Source organism: Silene latifolia, chromosome 10, assembly GCF_048544455.1.
Source record: "Silene latifolia isolate original U9 population chromosome 10, ASM4854445v1, whole genome shotgun sequence".
In the NCBI taxonomy this organism is placed as follows: Eukaryota; Viridiplantae; Streptophyta; class Magnoliopsida; order Caryophyllales; family Caryophyllaceae; genus Silene; species Silene latifolia.
This window is the reverse complement of record NC_133535.1, coordinates 114600328-114617462: the sequence shown is the minus strand read 5'-3', so window position 1 is coordinate 114617462 and position 17135 is coordinate 114600328. Positions and strand designations below refer to the sequence as shown.

The following is a 17135-nucleotide window of genomic DNA, read 5'->3' as shown; positions in this document are numbered from 1 at the left end:
CATCTTCAAATCATCGAAGTCTAAGGTTGCTAAAGTGTTTCATGCTAGAAGACAATTAACAAGAATTCAAAGCCGAAGAAAAGAATCTCCAAGACGCAATGTCTATATCTACCCAGGTAAATTTCCACGTTCACGTGACGTGAGTGTCTTGTTGCATGTACTTTCCTAAAGCTCAATTATTGAAGAAAAGAAAAGAAACAACATCCTCAATGTGCTACTCCAACAACTCTTTGAAGAAACCTCGTGTTTTATGTTCCCCCACCCCTAGTTCAAGTTTAAGTATTTGTATCAATAATATAGGATTGGCACCGGACCAATCGAGTCCTAGGTGCTTTATGTAAAACACTATTTTTTCCAGCTGCAAAAAAAAAAACATTTTTTTTTTCTGCACAAACTTTAATCATTATTTTAAAACTCGTGATTTTAGGTTCTCTATTAAGAGTAGAGAAGAAAGGGCCTAACGCGAAATTGTATGCATACAACTGTCGTACAAGAGACTAATGGATGATAGAGCTGAATACATATGTAGTTAATTACACATTTAAACTCTTACTTCAAAGGAAGGCTTCTTTAGTAGTAAACATATGCCAGCTTCTCGAGAACTAGAGAGATCGGATAATGGTACTACAAGTTCGAACCTAGCTGAAACTTATGCTAATTGCACATGTTGGTATCAACTTGTTAGCTTAGAAGTCAGCCTGAACGGTTAGGCATTACTAGTTAGCTTCTTCCACTTCGGTTGTCCTTAGAGGGAACTGAATTATTTCGCAAACTTTTGCCTGCAAATAAAAAAATGGTCGAAGCTAATGCGCTTGAAAAGAAAAATGTGGTAGCTGGAAGAAAATTTAGAATCTGAAGATTAGCTACTTACTAGGACCGACTATTCTGATGGACTTTCTTACAGACTTCACTGAAGTAATAGAGTCTGAACCTGCAAGAGAACAACCAAATTGATTGATACTATAGGCTTTAATCATGAAGCAGTGCCTCTAAAGTGTAATTACATTGTGGGTTAATAATCTGCATACCCAGAAAAATAACCCAAACAGGATGGACCTAAGTCACCTAACCCAAACCCAAAAAGAACAACATAAAGTAGACAAGGACCAGAACTAACTAGACTTGAAACAAAACATGACCAGCCACAACCTGAAATAGCCAGTTCACCCACCCGGTACACAATCGACCTGAGAAAATCCGATTGACCCGGCCCTGTAACAAATAACCTGAAAACGACCTGCGCACAAACTAACCTGTACCACAAATGTTACAATAAATGTGCAACAAAATGACGCTAAACCTGTAATGAACCTTATCAAACCCCACCCAGATGGACCATTGACTGAGTCTAGTGTAAGGTAAAAGGTAAATATGGCTAATACCGTTTACTGTCTTATCTGCTGCACCAACTTCCGCCACTGCTGATGAATGTTCAATCAGATCTTGGCTAGTCTCTGACTCTCCTTTGTTTCTTTCATGAACTGATCTGTATTTCAATTGGAGGCCATTTAATAAGATTTGGACAACCTACGCATAAGTTACAAAAACCAGCTAAAGAATGCAGGTGACATACCCCAGGACTTCATCAATGGAAGTACAGGCTGTGGTAGGGCAAGAAAAGTCAAGATTTCCGCAGCCAATCCCAAAATCAGTCAAGAGCTCGGAAAGTGAAAAGTCAGGACCAAAAACATCAAAATTGGGCAAATCCAAGTCAAATGGTTCTCCTTCCTTTTCAGATTCAGAGGCAGTACTTCCATCTCCACTTCCTTTTTCCAAACTAGATGGCACATCAGAAGTATCAAAGTCTAGCCTACCTTTTACATGATCTCTCTTGCTTGGCATCTTAGAATTGACCTTAACTGGTGACGAGAACGTACATTCATTTCTCTCGATTGAATAATGCTTAGAAGGGCTTACTATAACGGTCTTGGAAGAGATAATAGTGCAATTGGTGGGTGTAGTCTCGGAAGGTGTGACAGTATGATGTGAAATGGCTGTTGAAGAAATATCCTCTACGGGAGAAGTGGATTTATCACTCGGGGAAGAGACAGCTCGAGGGGGCGTTTTTGGAATAGACGAATTTGATGTTGGGGATTGTGGACGATGATCAAACAAACTTTTAGCCACACTAGACCCTTGAATTGGCAAACTTCCTTGGGCAAAATTAGGTGACGATGACTGGACCGGAGGAGACTGCTTACTGCTACATGGATTGCTTTGCTCTTCAACTGCATTGTTAATGCAGAAGCAAATCTTAGAAGAGGAAGACATCAAAGATACAAATTTTATGCACATTTTAATTTTAGTGTAAAAGCAACCCGTATTTTTGCCCGAGAAAGGGTAGTTGGCTAATGGACCACAGTAAACTTTCTTCTGAGTTTGAAGTGCATCTTCGAGATCCTTGTGATTAGTCCTCCTCTTCCTGGGAGGACGGCTACCAGAAATAGGTGTTTTGAAGTTGGCATGATCCATCTTCACGGTTTGAGTTGTCGTGACTGATGTCATAACTGGAGTTCCGGATGCAGGGTAGCCTGATGCCAATGAAAAGGGATTGGTGTCAGCTTATAAGTTCAGCTTGCATCAGATAACAATTACAAAAAAGAATAATAGAGAAGGTATCAAAACTAAAGTAAATGTAAGAATTGTATTATTTCCCTTTTGTTCGACAAATGCTATAAAAATCTCAACTTTTTATGTTACCCTAGTAAGATTTTAACAACTAGTGCCGAATTTTCCAAATCCAATAGAACAACAGACCCCTCGCTATTCTTTGACTTTATGCTTTGGAACAATAGAGTGCATCACCTACACCATCTGTTCAATGCAATTCTCGACATAATACAACATAAGGCAATAAAGGTGAGGGTGAGTACATGTGACCCGCTTAGCCCTTAGGGCTCTTACGAGACCATAAGTGCAAGCCATTGAGACACTAGAATAATGTTGTTATAGCTGTAGTATTTCCCAACAAGTATGTGCATCACATAAACTAATACTCCCTCTGTCCCGGTCATTTGTTGTCCTTTTCCATTTTGGGTGTCTCAGTTAATTGTTGTCCTTTCTATTTTAAGAATGAACTTGATGAGTAATTTGATCACTAACACTCAATTTGTTCCACTTGTCATTTAGTAATTGGCCTTCTCCTCTTTCCTTGGTCTTTGTGCCAAAACCAAAGGACAATAAATGACCGAGGCGGAGGGAGTACATACAGATCAAGCTAATAAAAGGCAAAACTATATATATCAAAGTAATCGAGCCGACCTTAGCCATAGATAGGATTCAGCATTCCCAGAATTCAACCTTAATCCTAAATTTGGACTAACAAAGATAATCCAATTTGACAAAAAACATAACAAAACGAGTGCATACTACATAGCATAACCCCTTGATCATTATCAAAAGAAAATAAAAGTAGGCTACCATTAGAAGATGATATAGGAATGGACGTTGGCGGAGGAAGAACGGGAAGCTGTGGTGGTGGGAGGCAGTTGACGGCAGCAGCCGAGTTATAAGCATTCATAACACCTTGCATTCCTCGCAAAAGAGTCTGAATCCTGCACCTTTCTTGAGCTAACCCACATTTTTCTTGTTCAATCATCACCATTTGCTCTTTCAACCAAATGTACTCATCTAATAATTCCCCTAAACTCAACAAACTCTTTGGTGCCTACATTCATTCCACAATAATTAATCCACTTATTCTTCCAATTAGTCCTATATAGCTCACTCACTCACAATAAATAAATAAATTAATTAATTAAAATCCATCTTATATAACCCTAAATTAGAGTAGTTCTAATTAATAAGACCTAAATACTCAAAATTAGCGCGGTTTAGATACAATTAGTAAATGAGAAACAAAACATGGTTAAGGAAATCATTCTTGTCGTATAAGACGACGTTACGCGACAGTTTGTGTTGATGGGTGGTATATAAGTAAATTACTGATAGAGAATATCAAAGAAAAAGAAAATAATTGTTCCAGAAGTGGGTAACCTGATTAAGGGAGGATTTGGAGATGAGAGACGATGCTTCAGAGCGAAAAGCCGAGCGGGTTTGAGAAAATTTGTTGTCGGCGAGGTAGCGGTCGACAATGAAAGCCACTTGAAACGGGGTAACTTTGCCTTTACCAATCAAATTACTGTTGTTAATGGTGAAATTTTCAGGGTTGTTTGCTTTTGCTTCAGTGCCCATTTTTTTTCCTTGTTTTGTGAAGATTTAATTTTGACAACTGCAAGGAGTATTAATTTGTTGATTAAAATTGTGGGTTTGATTTGAATTGTTGAGAAGGAGAAAGATGAATGAAGAATGAAGAGGGTGAAAGTTGGATCTGTGAGGTTGAAACAAGAAAATCATTTAGGCGGGAATTGTTTGAATGTTTTGGGTTCATTACTATTCGCGGCTTAATTTTTGAGCCGCTCTTCAAATTTGACTGTTTTCTGCTCCCTATTCAAACTCCTTCACTATTTCACTTCATTGGGCAGAACGTGCAGGCGTGGTCCGGCCCAACCCATTGGCTCGAATTCTCTTAGGCCCGTCAACACGCAAGTAAGCTCGGCTCAATAAACCCAGATACCGGTTCGGTTCAGAGTCGAGAGATTTTGTAGCCCGGTAGGTGCCTAACTTTGCCCGTTCTACCCGTGAGCCAAGAGAGTTGTTGGTAACGGCTATGTAACAACTCCTATGTATTTTTTTAAAGAAAAAATTTTCCTTTCTTTTTCTCTTATAACTACCCACCGTTACACAATTCACTCTACTTTCTTCTACAAAGCAATTTATTACTAGATCTTAAGCTTGTATAAAATTGCATGGATATAATATTTTAAATATTGTTATTATTAAAAATTATAAAAACATGATTAAGTTTTATATAGTATTAAGATTTTAAATCTGAGTTTTGAATTTTAATAACAATTAAGAATTTGTACCTACACAACTAACTGGCATAACAAAAATGCGGTGATTTTGTATATGACGAGGAAACTCGTAGAAGCTAACGTTAGTGTGCACTAAGCATGGTCCGGTCTGAGCCGGGCTGAGGGGCACCGGGTTTGGTTTGGGGGACCCAGACCCGAGATAAGGGGCAAGTTGGGTCGGGCAGGGCAAAAGAGGACCCAAGGGGCGCGGGTTTTGGGCGGAGACAGGTCGGGCTGGGCTTGGTTTGGAGGACCCGGAGCCTCCCCGAGAAGCAGGACGGGTCGGACCAGGTTGGCCCACACTTTTGACCACCCCTAGTGTGCACTAGGTAAACCCCTCGGCATAGGTCAACCACCTTTTTAAGGTGGCGACATGCTCGAAATCTAGAAGGCGTAGCCTCAGGTACACTTGGCAAGTCTGACCCGATCCGAGTGATCTAACCCCGAACCCGAGCAAACCCGACCCGATATAACCTGAAAATATTGCAAACCGACCTGATCCGATGACGACCCGTAACCCGATACGACCCGATAACCAGTGACCCGAACACGAACCAGACCCAACCTCGGTGTGTGACCCGATTAAATTGATGATTCGATAATTATTAAGCTTAATATTGATCAAATTGAAAACGATTAAGTGTTTAGCAGTTTGATACATCTGACTTAATAATGAAGCAATTTAACCTAATAATAATAAAAAAAACTAATTGTAATGGTTAAAAATTGAATTAATGCGGTAAAATCGCTAAACATGGTAATGACCCGACCACACCCGATACATTATTTGACCCGAAATAACCCGACCCAAACCCAACCCAACTAACCCGATTGCCACCTATAGCTTCAGGCCACTTTACCCCACAAGGTTGCTCTGGGTGAAGCTTGAACCCGAGACCATTGAAAATTTCATCCAAATTTTAACCATTGGACTCTACCTTTGCCGCAAAATGTGGTGATTTTAACTATACATTCACATAAAATATATATATATATATACAGACGAATTAACATACATAATTGTGTTTTCTAATAATGTGTAAATATAAATCACGTACCTCCATATTAATCTCGTTTTTGCTAATCTTACTAGAGCTCAAGTAATTTTATTCCTTACGGGGATAAGAGACAATACTTACTCATTAACCAACTCGCAAATCATCTCGATCCGTTTGGAAGCTAGCATCTGCGTAACCGATTGCGCATAGCTTAGTATCTCTTCCATAAGTCAATACCCTATCCTTAGTCCTCCGTAGGTACTGGAGGATATTTTTAACAGCTATACAATGTGTTTCACCTGGCTTCTTTTGGTACCGACTCGTCATACTCAATGCATATGCCACGTCTGGACGTGTGCATATCATGGCATATATGATTGATCCTATTGCAGATGCATAAGGAACACGACCCATGCGCTCAATCCCTTCAGGCGTCGTTGGTTACTGAGACTTGCTCAACTGCATCCCAGACGTCATTGGAAGGTTCCTCTTCTTGGAGTTGGTCATGCTGAACCTCTCAAGAATCTTATCCAAATAAGACTCCTGACTAAGTGATAACGTCCGTCGTGATCTATCTCGGTAGATACGGATTCCCAAAATGCGTTGTGCCTCACCCAGATCTTTCATCTGGAAATGGTTCTTCAACCATTCTTTAACCGAAGATAGGAGAGGAATGTCATTCCCAATCAGGAGTATGTCATCGACATACAATATCAAGAATACAATCTTGCTCCCACTCGACCTGATATATAAGCATGGTTCTTCGACCGATCGAGTGAAACCATACTCTTTTATCACCTGGTCGAAATGATGATTCCAACTCCGAGAAGCTTGCTTAAGTCCATAAATGGAGCGCTTAAGCTTGCATACTTTCTTAGGATGTTCAGGATCTATAAAACCTTCGGGTTTCACCATGTACAACTCTTCCTTCAAATAACCGTTTAAGAAGGCGGTTTTTACATCCATTTGCCAAATTTCATAGTCATGAAAGGCGGCAATCGCTAAGATTGTCCGAATGGAACGTAGCATGACTACAGGTGCAAAAATCTCATCATAATGCAATCCGTACACTTGAGTGAAACCTTTTGCCACTAGTCGTCCCTTATAGGTATCTGGTTGCGCGTCTACAGAACGCTTTATATTGTAAAGCCATTTGCACTGTAGAGGTTTTACCTTATTAGGTAAATCAACTAGATTCCATACGTTATTCTCATACATGGAGTCCATCTCGGATTGCATGGCTTCGAGCCATAGCTTTGAGTCGGAACAGGTCATGACACCTTTATAGGTAGTGGGTTCATTACTCTCTAGGAGTAAAACGTCATTCTCCTCGACCATACCAATGTATCTGTCCGGAGGAAGAGAGACTCTACCCGACCTCCTAGGTTCCTCAGGAATACTAACCGTATCATCAGTTGGAGGAACAACTTCCTCCATCCGTTCCTCGGTTGTTGGTTCTGGAATCTCCGACAGCTCGAAGGTTCTATTACTCGTTTTGTTCTCGAGAAATTCTTTCTCTAAGAACGTCGCACTAGCCGCAACAAAAACTCGATGTTCGGTAGGCGAATAGAAGTAATGACCAAATGTTCCTTTTGGATAACCTATAAAGTATGTTTTGACCGATCGCGGGCCGAGCTTATCCTCGTGTCTCCACTTGATATAAGCCTCGCAGCCCCAAACCCGAATAAAGGACAAGTTAGGGACCGTTCCCTTCCACATTTCATATGGAGTCTTGTCGTGACTTTAGTCGGACTTCGGCTAAGTATAAGAGCGGTGACAAAAGAGCAAAACCCCATAATGAATCAGGCACTACCGTGTGACTCATCATGGATCGAACCATATCAAGTAAGGTTCGATTTCTCCGTTCGGACACACCATTTAATTGAGGTGTTCCAGGTGGAGTTAACTGTAGAACGATTCCACAGTCTTTAAGGTGTTGATCAAACTCATTTGAAAGATATTCGCCACCCCGATCTGAACGGAGTGCTTTAACCTTTCTATCCAGTTGGTTACGTACCTGTTCGGTATTCCTTGAATTTCTCAAAGAACTCACTTTTATGCTTCATTAAGTAGACATAACCGTATCTACTCAAATCGTCCGTGAAAGTGATAAAATATCTATAGCCATCTCTAGCGGTAATTGACATAGGTCCACAAACATCAGTATGTATGAGTCCTAATAGGTCACTAGCGCGCATTCCAACACCTTTGAAGAAAATTCGAGTCATTTTGCCAATGAGACATGATTCACACGTGCCATATGTAGAAAATTCGAATGTGGGAATAGTCCCATTATCGACGAGTTTCTTTACATGTTTCTCATTTATGTGTCCCATTCGACAATGCCATAGATAGGTTTGATCTTTGTCACCAACCTTTAATTTCTTATTATTCACGTGTAATACTTCCGTGGTTTGATCTAAGATGTGAATTCCATTCATGGAAACTGCTTTGCCATAAATCATTTCATTAAAAAGAAAATACAGGTATTATCCTTTATTGAAAATGCAAAACCGTCTATATCGAGTACGGAAATAGAAATAATGTTCTTAGATAAACTGGGTACATAGTAACAGTTATTTAAAAATAACTCAAAACCACTAGGGAGTTGGATTACATATGTTCCCTTCGAGACAGCAGCAACTCGTGCTCCATTCCCGACTCGCAGGTCCACATCACCCTTTTCGAGAGGTATGATGTTCTTTAGACCCTGCAAATGATTACACAGATGAGAACCACAACCAGTATCAAGTACCCAAGTTCCGAAACTTGCATGGTTAATCTCAATCATATGAATATAAGATGACATACCAACAGGAACGACGCGGCCTGCTTTGATGTCCTCACGGTACACGGGACAATTCCTCCACCAATGTCCAGTCTTGTGACAATGGTGGCACTTAATGTCACCGCCCTTGCTCTTTGCCTTGCCTTGTGAGCCACTAGTCTCACCAGGCCCACTCTTACCGTTTCCTGGCTTTTTAAACTTTGGCTTACCTACAGCTAGGTCGCCATGAGCCTTGCCCTTACCTTTACCCTTGTTGGAAATCGTGAGAACATCCTGCTTCATGCTCCCACTCAATTTCATATCCTTATCGGTATCTACGAGAAGGGAGTGTAGCTCATGAGGACTCTTTTTCAAGTCATTCATGTAGTAGTTCGCCCTGAAAAGGGCAAAACCATCATGAAGAGAATGAAGCATTCTGTCAATGACAATGCTCTCACTGATTTTACAATCAAGAGCCTCCAGCTTCTCGACATTCTCAATCATGTGAAGAATGTATGGGCTAACCGGTTGGCCCTTCTGGAGTTTCGCATCAAAGAAGCGACAGGTATGCTCATATGTAACGATTCTCGGTGCTTTTGAGAACTCGTTAGTGAGCGTGGTGAAAATATTGTTTGCACCCTGAGCAATGAAGCGTCTCTGCAAATTGGTTTCCATTGCAAAGATGAGTACGTTCTTTATCGCACCCGCTTCCATAACGAAGTCACTATAAGCGAGTGACTCGTTGACTCCTGCATTGAGGCCTGGGTTTACGGTATTGGCTCGATTAAGTACCGAGCTTACCGTCGCAATGGCAAAGCATTCCGTAGTCTTTGCCTCCCGATCCGCAAAGTTGGACCCGTCATTTTTCAGACGTGTGAACTGATTCATGTTGTCCATAAAAACTTTCAGCCAGGACGCGCGATCAAGTGTGGCACTTGGCATTGGGATTTCGTTATTTCCAGCCATTTTTTGTAACAGTAAAATTAACGTGTTCTACACTGCGAAAAGAAAATTGAATAATAAGCCTATGCATCGATTTGATTTTTAAGTTTAATGCAATACTGTTATAACGCGAAGACTCATGCATTTATACAATTGACCTCCCTCAAGAATTATATAAATGATCCCAAGACTCAATTCTCTGTAAATTGATAAGCTAACCTTTTAGCTAATTCTACCATTAGAATTCTTGGTCGATAAATTTCTGTAAATTCTATCTTTTAGTCCATCATAATCACGAGAAACTCTTCGGACTATAATGTTGAGATAAACTAAGTCAACACAACTACTTACCCAACGTAGAAGGGGTCATATTATGCCTACCGACGAAGAAGGGATTCATAGTTGTTTGCCCTTATAAAGACTAATCTCAATTTCCGTTTTAGAGGAAGATCCCATCTACTTTATTTTAATTCATTTTAAGTGAACTAATATCTAGCACTCGTTAATGAATAAACTAAGGTGATGGCTTAATAAGCCTGTGACATCTGTATGTCCATGAAAACTAACATACAACCTATATGAGTCAATTTTCATGCATTTTAGTAGTAAGTGGTTTGGTTTTAGGCGGAATATGATGCATAAACTATCATGTGAATGAAAAGCAATAGGAATGAAAAACGTAAAAGCAATAATAAAGTCCTAGTGTGGCCTATCCTATCAAAATGAACATTAAATACAAGTTTGGAATCCATCCTTGGACCCGAGAAGCTTGTCTCGATGTTCCATCTTGATCCATGTAGCGGGAGTGAGCTCCAATCTCCATCTTTAGTCTTCTTCGAAAATTACAATAAATAAATTTACATAATAAACCTATTTATAACATTCTAATTTCAAAAACCCAAAACTAAAAAAAAATAAAGGAGATTCGAGATCTCATAATTACATAAAAATTATGTTTCCTTCATTACGAAAACATAATTTGACTAAGGCCACACTAAGTATTACAAATTACAACCGATTGCAAAAATACGTAAATTAAACCATTCAAACGATTCATTCAACTAAATAAAATGCATCAACTAAATAAAATTAAACATGCAAGACATAATTCTTTAATTATGTAGATTAATTTTATCCAAATCACCCATTTAAATCATCAAATTAAGTGACAATTCCTCAATTAATCACATTAATTTCAATCTTAATTCATATTAAACTTGTAATATGAATTTAATCCGTCAAAATTTTAAACTGCTTTAAAATGATTAGGTATCCATGAATTATGAACCGCTTCACAATAATTAATTGGCCACAACAAACCCAAAAAAAATTTCTTTAAAATTTATCTCGGTAAAAACCGAAACAACCCAAAAAAACTTTTCTCGATTTTACAGCTGTTCCGGGTGTAGTTCCAGAGCAGATTTGTTACCACGTAAGCTTGTAGAATGATGACTTTGCTTGACTCTTCCTTTCGGCCTCTCCTGAAACGATGAACAAACTGAGGGCTCGGCTTGGTACCGAGCGAACTCACTCCGACGCTCAAGTCAATAAACTTAAAGGGATTAAGTTGTGTGTTACTTGACACAAAGTATATTGTAGAGAGATAAGGGAGTTTATACCAGATTAGTATGTTTGATTGATTATTTGCGGATCCTTTTCTCAATGAGGGTTGAGGAGTATTTATAGACTTTCACCTTTTGTCACGTAGTGGCCAAGTGGCAGAGCAGGTGGAAAGACTGATCTACCCTCGGCCGAGGGACCCATGGCAGGCCGGCGGGCCCTGTTGACTCCATGCCGAGGGGTCTTGGATGTGAGTACGCGGATGTGTGTCCCGGCTGGCTAGTTGCATGGCCGAGACCCAGTGACAGCCGACCGGCTGCGCGTCGGCTAGGTCTGTCCCAAGGTGTTGACTTGCTTTGGATATCTTTGACCTTGCTCAATATGTTGACTCGGTCAGCGGGTGCAGAATATGCCCCATCAATTTGCCCCCAGTGTAGTCTATGCCGTGGTATGGACCTTCGATGAGTGTTGAGCGTATTCTGCGCAAGTAAAAAGTTCTGCCTCGGCTTCTTCTTCCTCGGCTTGGTTCTGCTCAGGCCGTACCGTATCCCCCCTCCACATGGATGTGTAAAGGGCATCAAATGTGGAAAAGAAAATGGCGCTGGCTGAGACCGAGGTTGTGAGTGCCGTGTGCTTTTGATTGCCCCCAGTCGGTGCTGCCAAGCTCGGTTGAACAGCTGGCCGTTTGGCAAGTAGATACCAAGGGTTGTTTTGAAGAAGATACGTCGATTGGCATTCTGTCAAGGAGCGTGTTGAAGAAGTTTTGTAACTGTTTGTCGATTGACATTCCATGGCTGCATGCTTGACACGTGGCTCGGCGTTGATTGGTTGACGCTTCATGGGCTTTGCCCTGATTGGTCGGATTGAGTGGGCTTTGCTCTATAAATAGGGCAGTTAGCCCCTCATTTTGGCCTTCCACATTTTATTTTCAAAAAATTTTCTCTTGTTTAGCTTTTCTTTCGCAGAGTTCCTTTCTCTTCTAATTTCTCGAAGCGTTACTCGGTGTAACATTTCTTTCCAAGGTAATCAAACAAATTCTTCAATCTTTTTTCTTGTTAAATATTCATTGTCATGTCTTCTGCTGATGCCGGACCTAGTAATCCTGTGCCGGGGGGTTCCCCGTCGCGCCCTGATGAAGAGGAGGCACTAGCCGCTATCCCGATAAGGTCCGGGGGCCCTAGGTCTCCTTCTCCTGAGGTTGATGATCGGTATTTGGATGGTTTCTCGGATGATGATGATGATGATGTTGATGACGGTGATGATGATGGTGATGATGAGGAAAGGACTCATTCCGACGAGGAGAGGCCGCATCTCCTGGATCACGGCGACGCCTGTAAGATCGGCCCTGATCGTGCTTGGACCAACAAGTTCGCCGATTGTTCGGGTCCCGACTTTTCGAACATCATTTCTCCTTCGGCGGGGAGTATAGGATTGTTATTCCTAAAAGAGGGTCAGGTCGTCTGTTGCCCTCCCCGGGTTGTATCGGCGTATATATGAGACACCGGAGTATGGGCTCCGGTTTCCTCTAAATGCATACGTTTTTCGCCATAATTAAAGCAATGAACGTCATTTGTGGCACACCGCATCCGTTGGCCATTAGGACGATTGTTGGCTTTGTGTGGCTATGCCAGTTTAAGGGGGAGGCCCCAACGGTGAACCTATTCCGCCGGCTTCATCACCTTCGACTGAATGTCCAAGGTGGCAAGGGGTGGTATAGCATACAGACCGAGCCAGGTTATATCACCGTCCCTAAGCTTACTTCCTGCAAGGACTGGAAGGCACGGTGGGTATATGTTGAGGTTCCAGGGGATTATCCACTGCCCCTGTCCTTCCAAAGCCGCGTCAATTTGCGGTGTGAGAGTCGAGGGGAGCGTGAGAAATATGTCTCCCGACATAAGCTTAAGATGGACGCCTTTAGGGTCCATCTCAATGAGGACGAAAGGCGGGCGATGAAGCTGTTTGAGGCTGAGAAGGATGGGACGCCGAAGGGATGGATGCCCCCGACGCAGATCATTCTTCAGGATGAGCCGCTCTGCCATGTCGGCCTCATACCGGCCCTCGAACAGGGTGAGTGGGGTCGGTGTGAGGCCCATCTCTGCTTTTAATGTTTCTGTTTTTGAACCTTGATTTATTTCTTTTATTTAACTCTTGCTTCGTTTCTTTTACAGACCGTTTTGGCCCGGATCTGTCTGAGGAAATCCTCAAGAAGATGGGACTTGACAAGGACAAGATAGTTGTTGAGTTGCATCCGAAGGCCGATACACGTGATCGCAGACCGGCGCCAAACGACCTCATGGATCAGCAGTTGAAGGCCCTAGATGTGACGGCGGCCCAGGTGAAGGTTGCCGGTAACGTGCCGCGCCGAAAGCGAAAAGCAACGTCTTCGGCGGCGACGGCGTTAACTTCAGTTCCACCTCCAATCCCTGCAGTCCAAAAGGAGACGGTGGTGGTCGTCGATATTACCGATGAGGAGGTCACCGTGGCGGAGGAATCTCCTCTCTTACGTAAGAGAAAAGAGACTGCTGCTGCCGCTGCCACTGCTACTGCTGCTACTGCTACCGAGGCCAGCAAAGAAATGGGTCCTCCGGCCAAGAAGGCCAAGCCTGGTACAGATCTAACCTGTGGCTCAGATTTAGCTGGTTCATTAGGCGTTCCTGATGACGGGCTCTCGGCATGTCAATGAACGTTGACATGGATGCTTTGTCCGAATTTTTTGTAGATCAACCGCCGCCGTCTACCGGTCCCTCGAATGGCGTATTGAGAAGCGACTGCGCAGACGGGTGATAAAGATGCCGCCATCGTCTCCTCCTCCCGAAGCCCTCCCCGCCCAGATTAGAAAGATCTTTGGCGAAGTGGGTGATATGGCGTGCTCATATTATGGAGCAAGAAAAGGTCATGGCCGAAGTCGCCCACGCCTTGAGCGGCTCAGCTTGAGCTCGGCTGCTGCGAAGAAGGAAGCCGAGAGGGCCAAGGTTGAAGCTGAAAAGGCGGTCCTTGCGAGCGAAAACTTAGGGAGGACGCTCGAAAAGGCGGTCCTTCTTGCCGAGAGAGCCAAGGTTGAGGCCGGGAGGCCGAGGCCGCTAAGATCTTTGGAGGAGCGTGACAAGCTTCAGAAAGCATTTGACTTCACCGTTAAGAAGAGGGAAGAATGGAAGTCTATGTATCGGCTTCAGTCGAAGTCACACAGGAATACAAAGACTATCCTCGCCCAGAGGGAGGAGGACATTGAGACGCTCCAAAGCGTCATCCTCCCTAACATGTGCGCCCAATACCGGGACCTGGCCGAAGAAGCTGCCAGGGAAGTGATCGGAGAGCTCTTTCCTGAAGGCTCCTTTCCGTGGCAAAGATTTGACGAGCTGTTTGATGATAAGCTTGATGCTAAGGCTAAGGCCGCGGAGGAGAAGGTTGCGGAGGAGGCAAAGGTGAAGAAGGAGGAAGAGGAGGCTGCGGAGAAGGCGGCCCATGCTGAAAAGGCGAAGGCGGCCAGGGAGGAAGCTGAGAGGCTAAAGGCAGCTGAAGCTGAAGCTGCCTAGTCAGCTTCTGGGTCGCCCACCAAAGATGATGCTGCTGATGTCGCCGGTGGCGAGCAGCAACATGCATAGGGAGACGGGCGGTCGTCACCAGGTTCACCCGGCATCTCGGATAGCTTCAGCTGTTCGGGGGCCAATTATTAAGCCTTTCCTCCCTGCCATCTTTTGGCACTTCATGTCTTATGTCTATACCCTTTTGCTGTTCCTTCTTTTTTTGTAAACTTTGGTAGGTAGTGTTTAGGCTATCCCTATGGGGACGACCGTCGACTTCTTCCTCGTATTTCCTGTAAACATTTTCAGTAAGAGTTTGTTTATTTTGCCTCTGGCTTGGCCGAGGTCTTTTTCTCATTTTTGTCTGAGTTGTCTTCCTTCGTTATTAATTGAGCGCTTTTCTTTCGTTTCTACCTTCGGCTTGGCCGAGGCCGTTAGAATGCGTATCTCAACTGTACTTAACGTTTTTGAACATGTTAGCGTGTCGGTCGCTTCCTCCACCGCCCGAGGCAGTCAGATTTGCGTTTCCCAACCGCCGTTGTGAATATGTTAGCGTATCGGTCGTTGTGTCCCCGTCACTCTCGGTCTGGCCGAGGCAATCGGGGTTACGGCGCGACAGCGTTCGTATCTGTAGACGTGTTGATCGCTTCCTCTTTCACTCTCGGTCTAGCCGAGGCGTCCGATTTACGTTTCTCAACCGTACTTATACGTTCCTAAGCATGTTGAATCAACTGCTGTGGGGCAAGTCGCGTTTCCCTCGTCACCCCCGGCTTTGGCCGAGGCGATCGAGTTTACGTTTTGACTGCTGTTGTAAATATCTTGGTATGACTATGGAAGGGACATTTCACTTTGATAGAAAACTTGGAACATTCTTCATTAGATATAATCAAGCGTTGGGGTGCCTACAACGGTCTCGGACACCTCCGCCGCTATACAAAGTATTTTCTAAGATTGTCGGTGTTCCAGTGGCTCATTAGAGGCACTCCCCCCATGTCTGTCAGCCGGTATGTACCCGGCCTCATTTCTTCAACCACTTTGTAGGGTCCTTCCCAGTTGGCCGTCATTTTGCTATGGATGTTTCCTTTGTTGGTGGCGGCTGACTTTCTTAGGACTAGATCTCCTACTCTTAAGTCTCTTTTGTGGACCCTACGGTTGTATGTTCTTCTCATTCGATTTTGATATACTGCCAAGTTAAGCCGTGCCGTGTCTCGGCTTTCTTCGACCAGGTCTAGGGAGACTCTCAGGCCTTCCTCATTCTCGACCGGGTCAAAGGTTTGCCTTCTGAATGTTGGCACCGATGCTTCAATTGGCAGGACGGCTTCAGACCCATAGACCAGGTGGAATGGACTGTACCCCGTTGCTTCTTTCTCCGTGGTTCTAAGGGACCACAGGACGCCGGGTAGTTCATCAACCCACCTTCCCTTTAGATCTTCAACTTTCTTTTTCAGCCCGTTTAGGATTGTTTTATTAGCTGCCTCCGCCTGCCCATTGCTCTGAGGGTGGCAGATGGAAGAGTATGCAAACTTGATACCGAGCTCTTCTAGCCAGTTCATCACTATGTCACTCCAAAACTCTCGGCCGTGGTCAAACACCATGACTTGGGGTAACCCAAATCGAGTTATGACGTTCTCCCAGATTACCTTTCTTACGGCCGCCGTCGTCTTGGCAGGTACCGCGACAGCTTCGACCCATTTGGTGAAGTAGTCGACGACGACGATCAGGTACTTTCTTCCTCCGGAGGCCATTGGAAATGGCCCCAATAAATCCATCCCCCACTGTGCAAAAGGAAGGGGACTAAGCACCGGTTGCAGGTCTCGGGAAGGTGCATGTATCACCGGAGCATGCATCTGACAATTTTTACACTTCTTGGTCTTAGCTCTGGAATCCTCAAGCATGGTAGGCCAGAAGTAGCCGGCTCGGAGAGCTTTGTGGGCTAGTGTTCTTGCCCCCATGTGATGTCCACAGATGCCTTCGTGAATCTCTGTCAGTATGAGCTCTGCGTCGGCTGGGCCGACACATTTCAGAAGTGGCCTTATTACGGACCTTCTATACAACTCTCCTTCAAACACCAAGTACCTTGCGGCGATCCTTCTTATCTTCTGGGAGAGACTGCGGTCCTCCGGTAACTCATTTGTCGATTTGTACTTCATTATCGGAGTCATCCACGTCGTCTCGGCTTCTATGTCGCCCACCATGCCGACTGTCTCAGTGATTCTTTTAGCATTCTCGATATCCACCAAAGACGGTCCGGTGACATTCTTGATGGTAGAACGGCAAGTTTTGAGAGAGCGTCGGCTCGGTTGTTCTCGGACACTGGGAATGCATTGGATTTGGAAAGATTTCAATTTTCTTTGTGTCGCTTTTACCCTTTCCGGGTATCTTACCATCCCGTCGTCCCGAGCCTCAAACTCTCCTCTGATTTGGTTAGTAA

At 43.6% G+C, this 17135-nt stretch overlaps 1 protein-coding gene across 1 annotated transcript; it reads right to left on the bottom strand.

Moving 5' to 3' along the window:
- Nucleotides 1–375: 375 nt before the first annotated feature.
- LOC141605827 (uncharacterized) lies at nt 376–4310 on the bottom strand. Its single transcript, XM_074424735.1, has 7 exons — nt 3997–4310; nt 3421–3667; nt 2319–2531; nt 1574–2228; nt 1383–1486; nt 872–931; nt 376–779 (listed from the first exon to the last, which is right to left on the bottom strand). Exons 1-7 carry the CDS (start codon nt 4192–4194, stop codon nt 721–723), a joined length of 1536 nt encoding a protein of 511 aa, XP_074280836.1. The 5' UTR covers nt 4195–4310; the 3' UTR covers nt 376–720.
- Nucleotides 4311–17135: the final 12825 nt, after the last annotated feature.

What these genes read in the sequence shown, in the direction of transcription:
- LOC141605827 (XM_074424735.1), bottom strand. Translation starts at nt 4,194, where the DNA reads ATGGGCACTGAAGCAAAAGCAAACAACCCTGAAAATTTCACCATTAAC. An exon ending in TCCTATATCATCTTCTAATG is followed by an intron (nt 2,532 to 3,420) that starts GTAGCCTACTTT and finishes CATTGGCATCAG; the next exon opens with GCTACCCTGCATCCGGAACT. An exon ending in AGCAGATAAGACAGTAAACG is followed by an intron (nt 932 to 1,382) that starts GTATTAGCCATA and finishes GTTCTCTTGCAG; the next exon opens with GTTCAGACTCTATTACTTCA.